The sequence below is a fragment of the Panthera onca genome, chromosome D1 (assembly GCF_046562875.1).
Source record: "Panthera onca isolate mPanOnc1 chromosome D1, mPanOnc1 haplotype 2, whole genome shotgun sequence".
Lineage (NCBI taxonomy): Eukaryota > Metazoa > Chordata > Mammalia > Carnivora > Felidae > Panthera > Panthera onca.
In genome coordinates this window covers 55,482,332-55,497,787 of record NC_138348.1, presented here as the reverse complement: position 1 = coordinate 55,497,787, position 15,456 = coordinate 55,482,332, and the positions used below count along the sequence as shown (strand labels likewise).

At 35.8% G+C, this 15,456-nt stretch overlaps 1 protein-coding gene across 7 annotated transcripts in view; it reads right to left on the bottom strand.

Annotated features, from left to right (window-relative positions):
* Positions 1 to 15,456, bottom strand: part of NUP98 (nucleoporin 98 and 96 precursor) — a 116,136-nt gene that overhangs the window by 41,725 nt on the left and 58,955 nt on the right. For all 7 annotated transcript variants that reach the window (XM_060605721.2, XM_060605720.2, XM_060605725.2 and 4 more), the window contains 5 exons: positions 12,683 to 12,799; positions 11,147 to 11,445; positions 7,872 to 7,985; positions 6,912 to 7,050; positions 187 to 364 (listed from right to left, as the gene is read on the bottom strand). In XM_060605721.2, the coding sequence (XP_060461704.1) occupies positions 187 to 364; positions 6,912 to 7,050; positions 7,872 to 7,985; positions 11,147 to 11,445; positions 12,683 to 12,799 (847 nt within the window). The remainder of the gene's footprint in view (positions 1 to 186; positions 365 to 6,911; positions 7,051 to 7,871; positions 7,986 to 11,146; positions 11,446 to 12,682; positions 12,800 to 15,456) is intronic.

The window sequence follows — 15,456 nt, the reverse complement described above, 5'->3', positions numbered from 1 at the left end:
AGTTTTTAATAGCTCCTTATTGTTCTGGTGTTTAACTAACATATGTAATTTGGAGCAAATCATAATGTACCTCTACAGATCTGTTTCCTAATTTGTAAAAATGAAAAGAATTTAAGAGAGACTCTTCTAACACATTTTGTCAGTGTAACTACAGTTTACAAGAACTAGGTTAAGTTGACTATATACCTTAAACACCCAAGAACCTGTTTCGGGACGGTACTCTTTGAATTGAGCTCCCTGTTTCCTTGAAACTGCTTCCAATCTGCCCTCATAGTTCATATCAGCAAGTCGATCTGGGCTCTTTATTAAACAGCGAGATGTTTTATCTGTTGGCCAAACTCCATCCAGTGTAACTTCGGCCTTCCTGTAATGTACAACCAAGTGAAGTGTAAATGTTCCATACTTAAGACCAGAAAGCCAAGTAACATCTATATAAAGGTACCTGTGTTACTTTGGAATTACTCTGCAGGTGTTACATAAACTTGTGTCCTGCCTCTTAGGGTAGATAAGCTTAAAAGCAAGGAATCACCCCCACATCACCTAACTCAATATCTGGTTGAAGAGTCAAACTCCATTTACTTTAAACTACCACGACACGTCAATTATTTCCAATAAAATTTTGACACTTAAGCTACGCATCCTTGATCAAATTCAGTGCTAAAAGTCCAGATCTAGGACTTAACTCTTGGTGAAGGTCTTAAAGTGGTGTTGTACTTAACAACATTAATAATAGCAGCAACTACCACTAACAAATGTTTCCAGAATGAGCTATCAGGAATACCATAATATTAACCATTAAATATTGAGTGGGAAGATGACTGTAACTGCAGTAAGGTACACCTTCTAATATCAACATGTGAGATCAAGGACTGTGTTCTATTCATTCTGTATGACTTACACCTAGTACAGTCATTAGTACATAATAATAGATGACTTAAAGAAAAAAAACTTTTATTAAGTAATCTCTATGCCCAATGTGGGGGCTTGAACCTACAACCCCGAGATCAAGAGTCACATGGTTCCACCAACTAAGCCAGCCAAGTGCCCCCAGATAGAACACAATTAAATCACATTATTTAATAGGTGACTTTTTTTTTTTTTTTTCAACGTTTTTTATTTTTTATTTTTTTTTTTGGGACAGAGAGAGACAGAGCATGAACGGGGGAGGGGCAGAGAGAGAGGGAGACACAGAATCGGAAACAGGCTCCAGGCTCCGAGCCATCAGCCCAGAGCCTGACGCGGGGCTCGAACTCACGGACCGCGAGATCGTGACCTGGCTGAAGTCGGATGCTTAACCGACTGCGCCACCCAGGCGCCCCAATAGGTGACTTTTTAAAACATTATTCTTTTTAGTGTGATAAAAGATATAACACAAAATTTACATCTTAAAAAGAAATTTACCACCTTAACCCTTTCCTTTTTATACCATTCAGTAGTGTTAAGTATGTCCACACTGTTGTGCAACCAATTTCCAAAACTTACCTTTCCTAAGTAAAACTCTATCCTTAGAAAACAACTCCCCTACCTCTACCCACTGGCAACCACTATTCTATTGTTTGTTTCTATGAATCTGTCTCTTTAGATGGCCTTAAATAAGTGGAATCATACAGTATTCAATGTTTTATGACCAGTTTATTTATGTCCTCAAGGTTCATCCGTGCTTTAGCATATGTCAGAACTTCCTTCCTTTTTAAGGCTATATAATATTCCATTGTGTGTAAAAAGATTTTGTTTATCCATTCATCTGTCAATGAATATTTGGGTTGCTTCTACTTCTTTGCTATTATGAACACTGTTATGAACATGGGTGTGTAATCACTCATGGTTGTGAGATCCTGCTGCCAATCCATCTGGATATATACCCAGGATATATATCTATATATACATCTATGTATCTATATCTGTATGCACATCTACATATCTATATCTATACTCATATATAGATATACGTATATATCTAGATACATACACACACATACATACACATATATGTGTATATTGCTTCCAATTCTTTAGAAACTGATGGTCATTTTTAATTTTCTGAGGAATCACCATACTCTTTTCCATAGTAACTGAACGATTTTACATTCCCACCAAGATATACAAAGGTTCCAATTTCTCCATATTCTTGCCAAAACTTTTCTTTTTTAAACTTAGTAACGATCCTGATGGTATGATGGCTCACTGTGGTTTTGATTTGCATTTCTCTAATTATTAGCAATGTTGAGTACCTTTTCATATGTTTGCTGGCCATCTGTATCTCTGGAGACATGTGTACTGAAGTCCTTTGTCCAGTTTTTTTTTTGGTGGTATTTTTGTTGTTGTTGAGATATAGTTCTTCATATTAACCACTTACCAGAAATATGATTTGTAAATATTTGCTCCCATTCTGCAGGTTGGCTTTTCATTCTGTTGCATGTGTTCTTAGATGTACAGGGTTCTTATATTTTAATGTAGTCTAATTTGTTCATTTTTACTATTGTTGCCTATGCTTTTAGTGTTGTATTCAGTAAATCCTTGTCAAAATATAATGACATGGTAAAAAGAAGGCCTTGGGGCACCTGGGTGGCTCAGTTGGTTAACTGTCCCAACTCTTGATTTCCATCAGCTCAGATCATGATCTCATGGTTAATGAGTTTGAACCACACATCAGGCTCTGTGCTGGGAACAAGGAGTCTGCTTGGGATTTTCCGTCTCCCATTCTTTCTGCCCTTCCCCCCATTCCCTCTCTCTTAAAAATAAACAACCATTTAAAAAAAGAACGTCTCTTCAAAAAATGGTGTTGGGAAAACTGGACAGTAACATGCTAAAGAATAAAACTGGACCACTTTCTTACACCATACACAAAAATAAATTCAAAATGGATTAAAGACCTAAATGTGAGACCTGAAACCATAAAAATCTTAGGAGAGAACACAGGCAGTTAACTTCTTTAACACTGGCCACAGCAACTTCTTTCTAGGTATGTCTCCAGAGGCAAGGGAAACAAAATAAAAAATAAACTATTGGGACTATACTAAAATAACAACCTTCTACACAATGAAGGAATCAATCAACAAAACCAAAAGGCAACCTAAGAAATGGGAGACGGTGTTTGCAAATGACATATCTGATAAAGGGCTAGTATCCACAATACACAAAGAACTTATAATACTCAATACCCAAAAAATGAATAATCCAATTAAAAATGGACAGAAGACATGAATAGACAGTTTTCCCAAAGAAGACGTACAGATGGCCAAAACACATGAAAAGATGCTCAGTATCACTCATCAACAGGGAAATGCAAATCAAAACTACAATGAGATATCACTCATACCTGTCAGAATAGCTAAAATCAACAACACAGGAAACAACAACAGGTACTGGCGAGGATGTGGAGAAAAAGGAACCTGTTTGCACTGTTGGTGGGAATGCAAACTGGTGCAGCCACTGTGGGAAATAGTATGGAGATTCCTCAAAAAGTTAAAAATAGAACTACTCTGGGGCACCTGGGTGGCTCAGTCGGTTGAGTGTCTGACTTCAGGTCAGGTCATGATCTCACAGTTCATGAGTTTGAGCCCCATGTCTGGCTCTGTGCTGACAGCTTGAAGCCTGGAGACTGCTTTGGATTCTGTGTCTCCCTCTCTCTCTGTCCCTCCCCCACTCGTGCTCTCTCTCTCTCTCGAAAATAAACAAACATTAAAAAAAAAAACAGAACTACTCTGTGATGCAGCAATTGAACTGAGGTGTTTACCCAAAGAACACAAAAATACTAATTCAAAGGGATACATGCACCCCAATGTTTACAGTATTATAATTATAATAGCCAAATTATGGAAACAGTTCAAGTGTCCATCAATTGATGAGTGGATAAAGAAGTATACACACACCACACACCCCATTAAATATTATTCAGCCTTAAAAAAGAATGAAATGTTGCCATTTGCAACAACATGGACGGAGCTAGAGAGTATTATGTTAAACAAAATTACTCTGAGAAAGATAAATACTGTATGATTTCACTCATATCTGGAATTCAAAAAACAAATAAGCAAAGGAGGGAAAAAAGTGAGAGGCAAACCAAAAAACAGACTCTTGACCATAGAGAACAAAATGATGGTTACCAGAGGGGTTGGGGGGGGGGGGGGTTGGGTTAAATGGATAATGGGGATTAAGGAGTGCACTTGTGATGAGCACTGGGTGATGTATGGAAGTGTTGAATACTGTACTCCTGAAACTAATACACTGTATGTAAACTAAAAACTTAAAAAAAAAAAAAAAAAAAAATACACACACACACACACACACACACACACACACACACACACACACACACAAAACTTCCCCTATGTTTTACTCTAAGAGTGTTGTAAGTTTTAGGTCTTATGTTGAGGCTTTAGTCCATTTTGAGGTTTTTTTTTTTTTTTTTTTTAATATAGTATAAAAGTACAACTTCATGCTTCTGCATACAGGTTTCCCAGAATCATTTGGTAAAGAGATTGTTCTTTCCCCTACTGAATGGTTTTGGCAGTCTTGTCAAAAATAACTACATATGTGAGGTACAATGCTGCTAGTATCTTCATAGGGATTACATTATATCTGTAGATTGCTTTGGGTAGTATAGACATCTTAATAATTTAGTCTTCCAATCCATGAACATGAGATAATTACCATTTGTTTGTCTTCTTTCAGCTTTTGCTTCCCTGGTTAATCTTATTCCTAAATATTTTATTCTTTTTGATGGAACTGCTTTCCTTTTTGGACTGTTCATTATTAGTATATAGAAACTTAACTGATTTTTGTGAGTTAATTTTGTATCCTGCTACCTTGCTGAATTTATAACTGTTTTTTATGGAATCTTTAGGTTTCCCACATAAGATCATGTCATCTCTCAACAGAGATATTTTACTTCCTCCTTTCCAATCTGGGTGATGCCTTTTTTCTTTTGAGACAGATGGTGGGAGCACACAGGGGAGGTGCAGAGAGAGAGAGAGAGACAGACAGACAGACAGACAGAGACACAGAGAATCTCTTAAGCAGGCTCCATGACCTGCACAGAGCCCAACGCAGGGCTCAATCTCACAACTGTGAGATCATAACCCGAACTGTAATCAAGAGTCGGATGCTTAACTAAGCCACCCAGGGCCCCCAGGATGATACCTTGTATTTCTGTTCCTTGCATAACTGCCCTGGCAGTTATATTGAATAAAAGTGGCAAGGAAAAGCTTTCACTCTTCCACCACTGAGCATATTTTCTGTGGACGTTGAAAATATGGCCTCCATTAAGCTGAGATAGTTTTCCTCTATCTCTAGTTTGTTGCGTGGCTTTCTCATAAAAGGGTATTTTGTCAAAATGCTTTTTCTCATCAGTTGAGATTATCATGTGATTTTCTTCATTCATTTTATAAACATGATGTATTACAAGATCAATTTTTCTATGTTAAACCTTCCTTGTGTTTCAGGAATAAATCCTACTTGGTCATGGTGTAAAATCCTCCCGATGTACTACTGAAATCCATTTGCTAATACAACTGGTGACAGAACAATGCTGGGGTTGGGTACCAACCCCCTGTGCAGTTGAAAATCTGTGTATCTGACTCCCACAAAACTTTACTACTAATAGCCTAGTTGACTAGAAGCCTTACTGATAACATAAACCACTGACTAACACATATTTTGTATGTTATGTGATTATATACTGTATTATAATAAACTAGAAAAAAGAAAATGTTAAGAAAATCGTAAGGAAAATGCAGTTACAGTACTGTACTATTAAAAAAACCCATGTATGTGGGCTCACACAGTTCAAGGGTCAAATGTATATTTTGTTGAAGATATTTACTTCGGTATTCATCAAGGATATTGATCTGTAGTCTGAAGTCATGTGGTTGAAGGCTTTTGGGGGCATGGGGGGGGGCTGTATTTTTTGATTACTGATTCAATTTCCTTATTATGGTTGGTAGGGTCCCCTAAGGAGAGAGAGAGAGAAAAAAAAAAAAAACCCTCAAGGCAACCTGGCTATATGTGTATGTGACAACATCCCTCATGACCTTGTAACATGAGACCACTTAATCAGACTGCATGTTTGTCTGTTACCATATAAGAGAGACAAAGAAATAGAAAACGTATTAAAAACTATACCAGGCGGCGTTTGGGGCTCAGTTCTTCGTGTACAAACCCAACTGAGCCGTACCGGCACAAATAAAGTTGCTTCCTGGAAAGAAAAGCTTCAGGGTCATGACTCCCTGTATGAGAATACTGCTACAATAGGAAATATCTAAAAATTATTATACTTATAGGGCTATTCTGAATTTCCACTTCTTCACAGTTCAATCTTGGTAGGTTGTGAACATAAATTATTTTACCTGTGGCCCTTTCATGTGTCTGAACAGGTATCTGAAGCTAGTTTCTCCAATTACAATAAAGAGAGTTAAAAATGATCATAGCAGACACAAGAAAAAAAAGTACTATTAAAAAGTGTTTTGGGAAAGTAACAGTTGGTCCTCATGATATTAGGGAAAAGGAGGCAAAAAAAAGTCCTAGTGTGGCATTTCTTTACCATTTTTACTTTTAAATTAAAGAAACAATCATCTTAGACTGTACAGTAGGTCAAAAAAGCAAGTTGCAGGAAAATGTATATAATATAAAAAAATGTGATTTAGTGGATTATTTTTTCTTTTTTTTCCTTAAAATTTTTTTTCAACGTTTATTTATTTTGAGAGAAAGAGAATGCGAGTGGAGGAAGGAGGGAGAGACACACACAGAATCCAAAGCAGGCTCCAGGCTCTGAGCTGTCAGCACAGAGCTCAACACAGGGCCTGAACCCACGAACTGTGAGATCATGACCTGAGCCAAAGTCAGACGCTTAACTGACTGAGCCACCTACGCACCCCAAGCAGATTTTTCTAAATACATAAATAAATTCATACCTATTTAGCCCTTCACCCACAGGTGGTTTTTGGTTATCATCTAAGTAGACAATCACTTCTTTCCTTCGAATATGCACAATATCATCCAAATTTAGATTTGTCAAATTCACATCTCCTTCAAAATAGATTGAACCATAACCTACAAGTCAAAGGAAATAGTTAAAAACTCATCCTGTATAGAAGGCAAATAATCTATTTTATACTCCCAGTGACTAAATAATCAGAGGAAGCAAGCAGCTTTAAACATTAATCAGGATTTTATTTAATTTTCTTAACAATTTTAAATAATCTCTACATTCAACATGGGGCTCAAACTCACAACCCAGAGAACAAGAGTCACATGCTCTGTCGACTGAGCCAGCCAGATGTCGCTAAACATGAACATTTTAAATCATCTGGTAATACTTTCACTGTGTTATTTCATCCATAGTATGTATTAGGGGGTGACATCAAACACAGTTATCTAGTTTAACATCTACATTTCTGTAGCACTTATCCTCAAAACAGCCTTCTTAAATCTCTTCTAAGTATCTGTACTACTGCTACATTTGAAACAACCTTTACTTAGTACCTAGCTTTCAGTGTACCTGAGAGCCCTTTTGAAAATACAATATAGCAAGATGAGATTTTCCCCCCCCAAAAGTTATCTGTATTAACTTAGTATGAAGTTAAACCTAAATACTACTCCATCTTTTATTACTAAATTTTCTCTTAGTATTTTCTTGCTTACTTTCTTTAATTGTAGAAAACTCCAATGAGCCAAACAGTTACCAAAGAATGTTACACGATTATAAGCTTATTTTGTTACTTGTCAAAGTGTCTACCGTGAAGGTCAAGGTGGGTCCAAGTATAGGGGAAAAAAGAAATGGATTCAGCTATCAAGAGCTTCTTTTACTTAATTACAAAAATAAGGTGAAGATCTTTGGCTTAAACACTACAAACTTCTACGTTCACACTCACCTTTACGACCAATAGTGAAGTCAGAGACAATGCATTCTCCTTTTTCATTGGTAATTTTGGCAAGGTCATCCATAGATGGAATAGTGTAGTAACCAACCTTAGTGAGAACAATGCCTATGACAAAAGAAACAGCAAATATAGTATTAATCGTAATTGTCCTTAGGTAGAGGAATTTTCATATTTCACTTTTTCCTTTTTGAAAAATAATAATCTAAAAGCTAATATAATCTGAAACAATCAGTAACTAAATAAATTATTAAATAAAGAGAAAACATATAGGAATAAAGCATTTTTCCAAACTGGTTTTCTAAGGAACACTATATGCCTAAGAGAAACCGTGTTTTTTTTTTTTTTTTTTTTTTTTGTTTAAAGATTCCTGGTCAAGTAAGTTTGGGAAACATGCACATGATAGTATGTTACAGGCTCTGAGAACTTGTCAAATAATTAAGTCTATTTAACTTCACTTAATCCAGTGTTTCTCACGCTAATTAACCAGAGAAACTTCTTTTCATACGGCCTCCATTAACATACTATACTATGAAACATAATCCATAAAATGAGTTCTGAGAAAGGGTTACTTAAGATACTTTTATTCTACAGATGAAAATTCCAAAACCCAATGTGTAAAGAACCTGCCTTGATTACAAAGTAATTCGGTGGTATAGGCAGAGCTATAACTCCAAAGTCAATACGTGTTATTTTACAGCCTGTCTTCCATAAACCCCTTTTATCTTTCAAATTTACATCCCTAAGTAAAGAGCTAAAGTCAAGATGAAAAATCCGACACGAGGGGTACATGGGTGGCTTAGTCAGTTAAGTGTCTGACTCTTAGTTTAGACTCAGGTCATGATCGCACAGTTTATGGGCTCGAGCCCCGTACTGGGCTCCATGTTAGCAGTGCTGGGCTCCATGCTGGCAGTGCAGAGCCTGCTTAGGATTCTCTCTCTCCGCCCCTCCCCTGCTCTCTGTCTCTCTCTCCAAATAAATTAAAAAAGAAAAGAAAAGAAAAGAAAAAAAAGAAAAGAAAAAGAAAAATCCTACATAAGAAAGTCCCAAGGATAAATGGAAACTTAAACATCTAGTGTTATTTAAAAATAAAAACAAAAAAAGGTCTAAATTAGTGTTATTTTTAAAAGTATTAACTAAGTAGATTTCTGAAGAACTCAAGAAAACAGAACACTGGTATGCTTGTTGTAATCACCCCTTGTCCCATTTATAGGTACAAATTAGGCTAACTTGCTTTGTGAGAGAATTTAAGGCTAATATCAAATCAAACTTCATCCTCCTGCAATGCCCACTTGTATACTCAATGTGTTTCTCTACTGGCAATGTTTAGAGAGTTGTTATAGTGTCCCTGGGGATGGAACTTTAAAATGAGAGGTGACAAACAAGGTCAATGAGAAAACAAAGAGCAATTAAAAAAAAAAAAAAATCTAGACTGGGTATTTGAAAAACCGATGTAGTAGCATAATGAATTCATGTAGATACACACACAAATAAAATATAAAGTTGTTTTCACAGGGCACCAAGTGACCAGAAAATATATGTGAAGGCAGTAAGATGATTAGATACAGAAAAATGTTACAGACACTGCAAGATGAACTATAAAACAACTCAAATGTTCACTAACAGAGAATGGATAAACCAAATGTGGCATATTTATAGTAATGGATTACTACTCAACAATAAAAAAAGAATGAACTGTTGACATATTGTGGATTAAATCTGATAAAAATTATAGAGTCAAAAAGAATATATATAGTATTATTCCATTTATATAAAGTCCAAGAATAGGCAAAACTAATCTATGTGACAGAAACCAGACTGTGGTCAACTTCTGGGGATGGGGACATAAAAACTTTCCAGTTTCCATTATATATATTCAGTATATATATGTCAAAATTGATTGAAATAAAACACTTAATATCTGTGCACTTCACTATATATAAATTGTATCTGTTAAAAAAAAAAAAAGGAATGTGATTACATTAATCAAAACCCAAATGAGGGGTGCCTGTGTGACTCAGTCAGTTAAGCATCTCTCAATTTTGGCTCAGGTCATGATCTTGTGTTTGTAGGTTTGAGCCCCGTGTCAAGCTCTGTGCTGACAGCATGAAGTCTGCTTGGGATTCTCCCTTTCCCTCTCTCTCTGCCCCTCCCCTGCCCACACTCTCTCTCAAAAATAAATAAACATTAAAAAAAAACAACAACAGGGGCGCCTGAGTGGCTCAGTCAGTTAAGTGTCAGACTTCGGCTCAGGTCATGATCTCACGGTTCATGAGTTTGAGCCCTGTGTCGGCTCTGGGCTAACTGCTCAGAGCCTGGAGCCCGCTTCAGATTCTGTGTCTCCCTCCGTCTGCCCCTCCACTGCTTGCACTCTGTCTCTTGCATTGTCTCAAAAATAAATAAACATTAAAAAAAAAAAAATTAAAAAAAAAATTAAAACAACAACAACAACAAATGAGATATTAGGTCAACAAAGAAAAAAAGGCAAGCTTTAAGTAAACAATCAAGACCCTATAATCTTGTAGTTTACATTATTTGTTTCATAGATCAGTTGGGAAAAACTAATCAGTTCATTGCTGGGGGGAACGAAAGAAAAGCACAGAACTGAGGTGATAATAAATAAACATAACAACGTATACCATTTGAATCCCTACACATTTCAGTCATTATGGTTTATATACTATGTTAATTCATATCTCAAACCCTTATATGATAATAATTATCACTATTATTTTAATTAAAAAACTAGTAAGCAATCTGAGTTTATAAAGCTAGAAAAAGTAGGATAGTCTCTGTGGCTATAAAATTTGGGATCTTTATGCCAGGATAATTAATGACATGAATTTACTCCAAAAATACAGAAAGTATGTGAATTAAGAATCAACCAAAGCAGGGGCACCTGGGTGGCTCAGTCAGTTAAGTGTCCGACTTTCAATTTCGGCTCAGGTCATGATCTCACAGTCCTGAGATCAAGACCCGTGTCAGGCTCCACATTGAATCTGAAGCCTGCCTGGGATTCTCTCCCTCTCCCTCTGCTCCTCCCCTGCTCATGTGAGTGCACTTTCTCTTTCAAAATAAATAAACATTAAAAAAAATAAAAAATCAACCAAAGAGTATGTGAAAAGGGTTTAAAATGTTAACTTCTAGAAAATGCAATAAAAACATTAAAAAGTTCAGATACCTGACTTCCACTAAGTTGAAAATCTGTGACAAGTAAGAGGTCTTAAATGACTAGTAAAAGATTACTCATGTACCAATCTAAATCTGACCTGCTGGATGCATATGGTAAGCATTATTTTCTATTTCTTCTCTGTCATCCTGCAGTGACTCCTCATGAAAAGAGGTCTCTTCACTGCTTCCTTCCAGCCCATTTCGCAAGGCAGCACGCATGTTTAGTGCAACAATGGTATCATCCACACTGCTACTGCTGTTGTGTTTATTTCCAGCACTCTCTGGGGTTTGAGGAATGGGTTTGGCAATAGGGTTAGTATAAAAACGTGACACAAGAGAATCATCATCTCCATCCTGCTGATGGTTCTCATCAACAGGTTTGCTCAGGAAACTGAACCTGAAAAGGTAGAAAACAAATAATATCTTAGCTCTTTGTAACAATGGTAATAGCCAACCTTCACTGAGCTTTTACTAATAAGTGCCCGGGACTATTCTAGGTAATTCCATATATTAAAATTTTGTTTAATACTTGTGGTAACCCTCTGTAATAGGTTCCTATCATTCTCTTTTACAGGAAAGAAAACTGACAGAGAATAAGAAAGTAACTTGCCCAAATTAAAAAAGTTCTAAGTGCTAGAGTTGGGATTTTAACCCAGGAAAACTGGCTGTAGATTCCATGCCTTTAACTCCTATATTTTCGTGAATGAGTGAATCTGAGCATCCCAATTTTCCCAATTTTTAGTTAAAAAAAAAAAAGGCACTCTACTATGTAAGGTCAAATAAGAGTGGTGAATTTCAAACTAAAAAAATTGAAAAATTTTAGGTTTTCAATATTATTATCAGCAAGGTATTAGAAAATGCTTCATTCATGAAAAATCAAACTAGAATTTTATCCTGAGAGACAAAAACAAAAAACAAAAACAGGAGTGCAAAGATATAAATAGAATTTTTCACTGAGGCATTACTCTGAATATAGGAATATCAAAATAATCTAAATGTCTTCTAATGGGGAACTAATTATCATATATTCACAATAATGGCTACCAAGTAATTAAAAAAGAGGCATATGTATATTCATATTGATATAGAAAGGTATTTATAATAAAATAAATAAAAATAAGCAAGCTATAAAACATTGCATCATTCATGCCTATCTCTACAATATCTATATAAACAAATTTCAAAATTTTAAGAAAAGACATCAAACTATTAAGGGTTGTAAGGGTGACTATTTCCACTTCCTCCTTTATACACTTGTATACTTATTACTTATTTTTTTGGTTTGGTTACAGTGACCATGTATCACTTTGATAATGATCACAAACAAGATATCGCTCATTTTAAAGGTGGTGAAGGGTATCAAATGTGTGAGAACCCTGGTTCAAAATGACATGCACGGATACCAAAATAGTTATGCAAAACTGAATCAGAAGAACTCCAATAATTTTAAGGTCTAAAGTACTCAAAAAACAAGAACAGGACTTAATTTCTAGATGCTCATATGTTGTAATACTATGCAACATTCACCAAACTTCATACATTTTCATAGAATGAGTAAATTCCAAGCTTAGAATCTCTTCAGAATGAGAACACGGCTCTCTTCCAGGAACAACCCAAAACAAAATCTGGTTTACCTCTCCCCATTTTCTGGATAATCAGATGGTGAAGCGAGATCTTCGGAGTCACGATTAACAGGAGAAAAGAGATTGCTGTTGTTAAGGTTTTTCAAAACCAACTTCTTGATGCTCTTCCTATAAACAGAGACCAAAAAAAAAAAAAAAAGAACTCAGGTGCACATAATCACATCACTGGCATTACCTTAAAAACCAGAGTCAAAAAGAGCACCCTCATTCAGCTCTTACATAAATAACAATGGCCAAAGAGGTTCAATTCACAGTCTTTAATATATAACCAGGACTTAAGGTCTCAAATATATTATACTCTGCTGTTTGGAAGAATATGCTAAGCACATTCAAAACAAAGTGGGGAATCCCCTTTGAAAACAGTCATCCTTCACTGAATCCTGAACACTTTATCCAGACACTTAGATAACCCATCATAGTATGTCTCATGTTTTGAGTAATTCTCTATATGTCTTCTCTTTAAACATTTTCTTCCTTTTTTGACAGTCAGGATTTATGACTGTCTCTTCATAGAACTTGGCATGCTGTCTTGAAGAAACAGAAAGGAGGTATTTGCTGACTAAATAAGATTTCTTTTAAAGTTGACAAGAAATAGGAGTAAAAACCCCTGATATTCAAATAATCACAAAATTTCAAATTTGCGTACAGAAGGTTTACTTAAGGCAAGAATGTCTGTGGTATATAAGCTTCAAACAAAGAACCATATGAAGAGATATTAATCAATCTTCACTTAAAAACTCACTGGATTAACTAATATGCTACACTCCCTCTTAAAAATAACAAACTGCAGGGGCGCCTGGTGGTTCAGTTGGTTAAGCTCTAGACTCTTGATTTCAGCTCAGGTCATGATCTCACAGTTCGTGAGATCCAGCCCCACGTCAGGCTCTGTGCTGACAGTGTGGAGCCTTCTTGGGACTCACTCTCTCCTTCTCTCTCTGGCCCTCTTCCACTCTCTCTCCCAAATAAATAAACTGAAAAAAATAAAAATAAAAATACAAGTTGCAAGCAGTATATAAATAGCACTCATCTATTTATTTCTAATCTCAACAACTGAGTTATATGGTAACAACTGTCAGCAGCATTTGTTCTAAATGCGTGTATGCTATAGTCCTTATTATAATGGTGTCATTAAATATGTATTAAATAAGCCAATGAAATAGGCACTTGACAATAAAGAATTGTTATTTCCATGAAAGTTAAAACTTGCCTTCCTATTAATGGGTAACACAAACCAATCCTCCTAGAGAGACAATCAGAAAAGCTAGAGCTCTTTACAGGCATGGAAAGCTAACAAGATAGTAAAAAAGGACTGAACCAGCACCTGGAGGGACACTGGCACAGAGAGGTGTTATTATAACGGTGTCTGTTATTTACGATTGCTTTTCTCCTGGAGACTTTTCTTCTCTAAAATTTTGCTTTTTGATTTTAAGCGATTTCTACACCCCACATGGGGCTCAAACTCACAACCCTGAGATTAAGAGTTACATGCTCTTCCAACTGAGCCAGCCAGGAGCCCCTCCTTGGGACTTCTCTGATTCCAAGGGGAAGGTTAAGAGGTTGATGGTGTGCCTGACAGTTTTGAGGGACTAGAGAGATAGAGACTGGAGTCTGGAGCCACCAGGAGGTTAGGGGCACTAGTGAATGCCACTTATTCTGTGTTGGGACCTGGAAAGTCTTTACCTCTGGAGTTAAGAGAGAACTAAAAGTAAAAAGTATAAATCACAAGTTCAGTTCTGACTCATCTCAATAAGCACTTGTCATAAAAAAGCAAAAATTCTCTGTAAGTCAGTATCATTATCTTGTAACTCTAATTATTGCCTTAAGCAGTTGTGAAAATGACAGACATAAAATAATTTTTAAAAAAGACACAAAAGGAGACAAGATATTTCTTCAAAGAAGATGAATGGCCAATAAGCAAATAAGATGTTCAACATTACTAGTTATAAAGGAAATGCAAATTATAAGCACAAAATACCACTTCACACCCAGTAGAATGGTTATTATACACACACAAACAGAAAATACTAAGTGCTGACAAGCAAATGGAGAACATGAAAACATGCATTGCTGCTAAGAATGTAAAATGGTGTAGGTACTGTAGAAAACAGTTTGACAGTTCCTCAAAAGGTTAAATACAGAATGACCAAACAATTCCAATCCTAGATATACACCCCAAATAACTGAAAACAGATACTTGTACACCAATGTTCATAACAGCACTATTCACATAGCTAAAGTGTGGAATAACCCAAACATCGAACAACAGATGAATGGATAAACAAAATGTGGCATATCCATACAACAGAATATTCAGCCTTAAAGCTTCAATGAAGCTTTGATACATGCTACAATATTATGAATATTAAAAACATTAAGCCAAGTAAAATAATCCAGACATGAAAAAAAATACTGTAGGAATCCCCTTATATAAGTATCCAAAATAGGCTAATTCATACAGACAGAAAGTAATACAGAGGTTAAAAGGGACTGAAAGGAGGAGGAGATATAGAATTATTGCATAACAGGTGCATTTTTCCTGTTTGGGATGATGAAAAAGTTCTAGAAATGGTTGTGATGGTTACACAATACTGTGAATGTACTTAATGCCACTGAATTGTACACTTAACATAAAATTTATCATTTTAACCATTTTTATTTATACTTTACAACAAGAATTATTAAGTAAAAAAAATAAGTAAAACACAAGTGATTCAGATGTACATTTGTAAACCCTGTTAAGTATTAAAATGGATAAATTTAGGGAA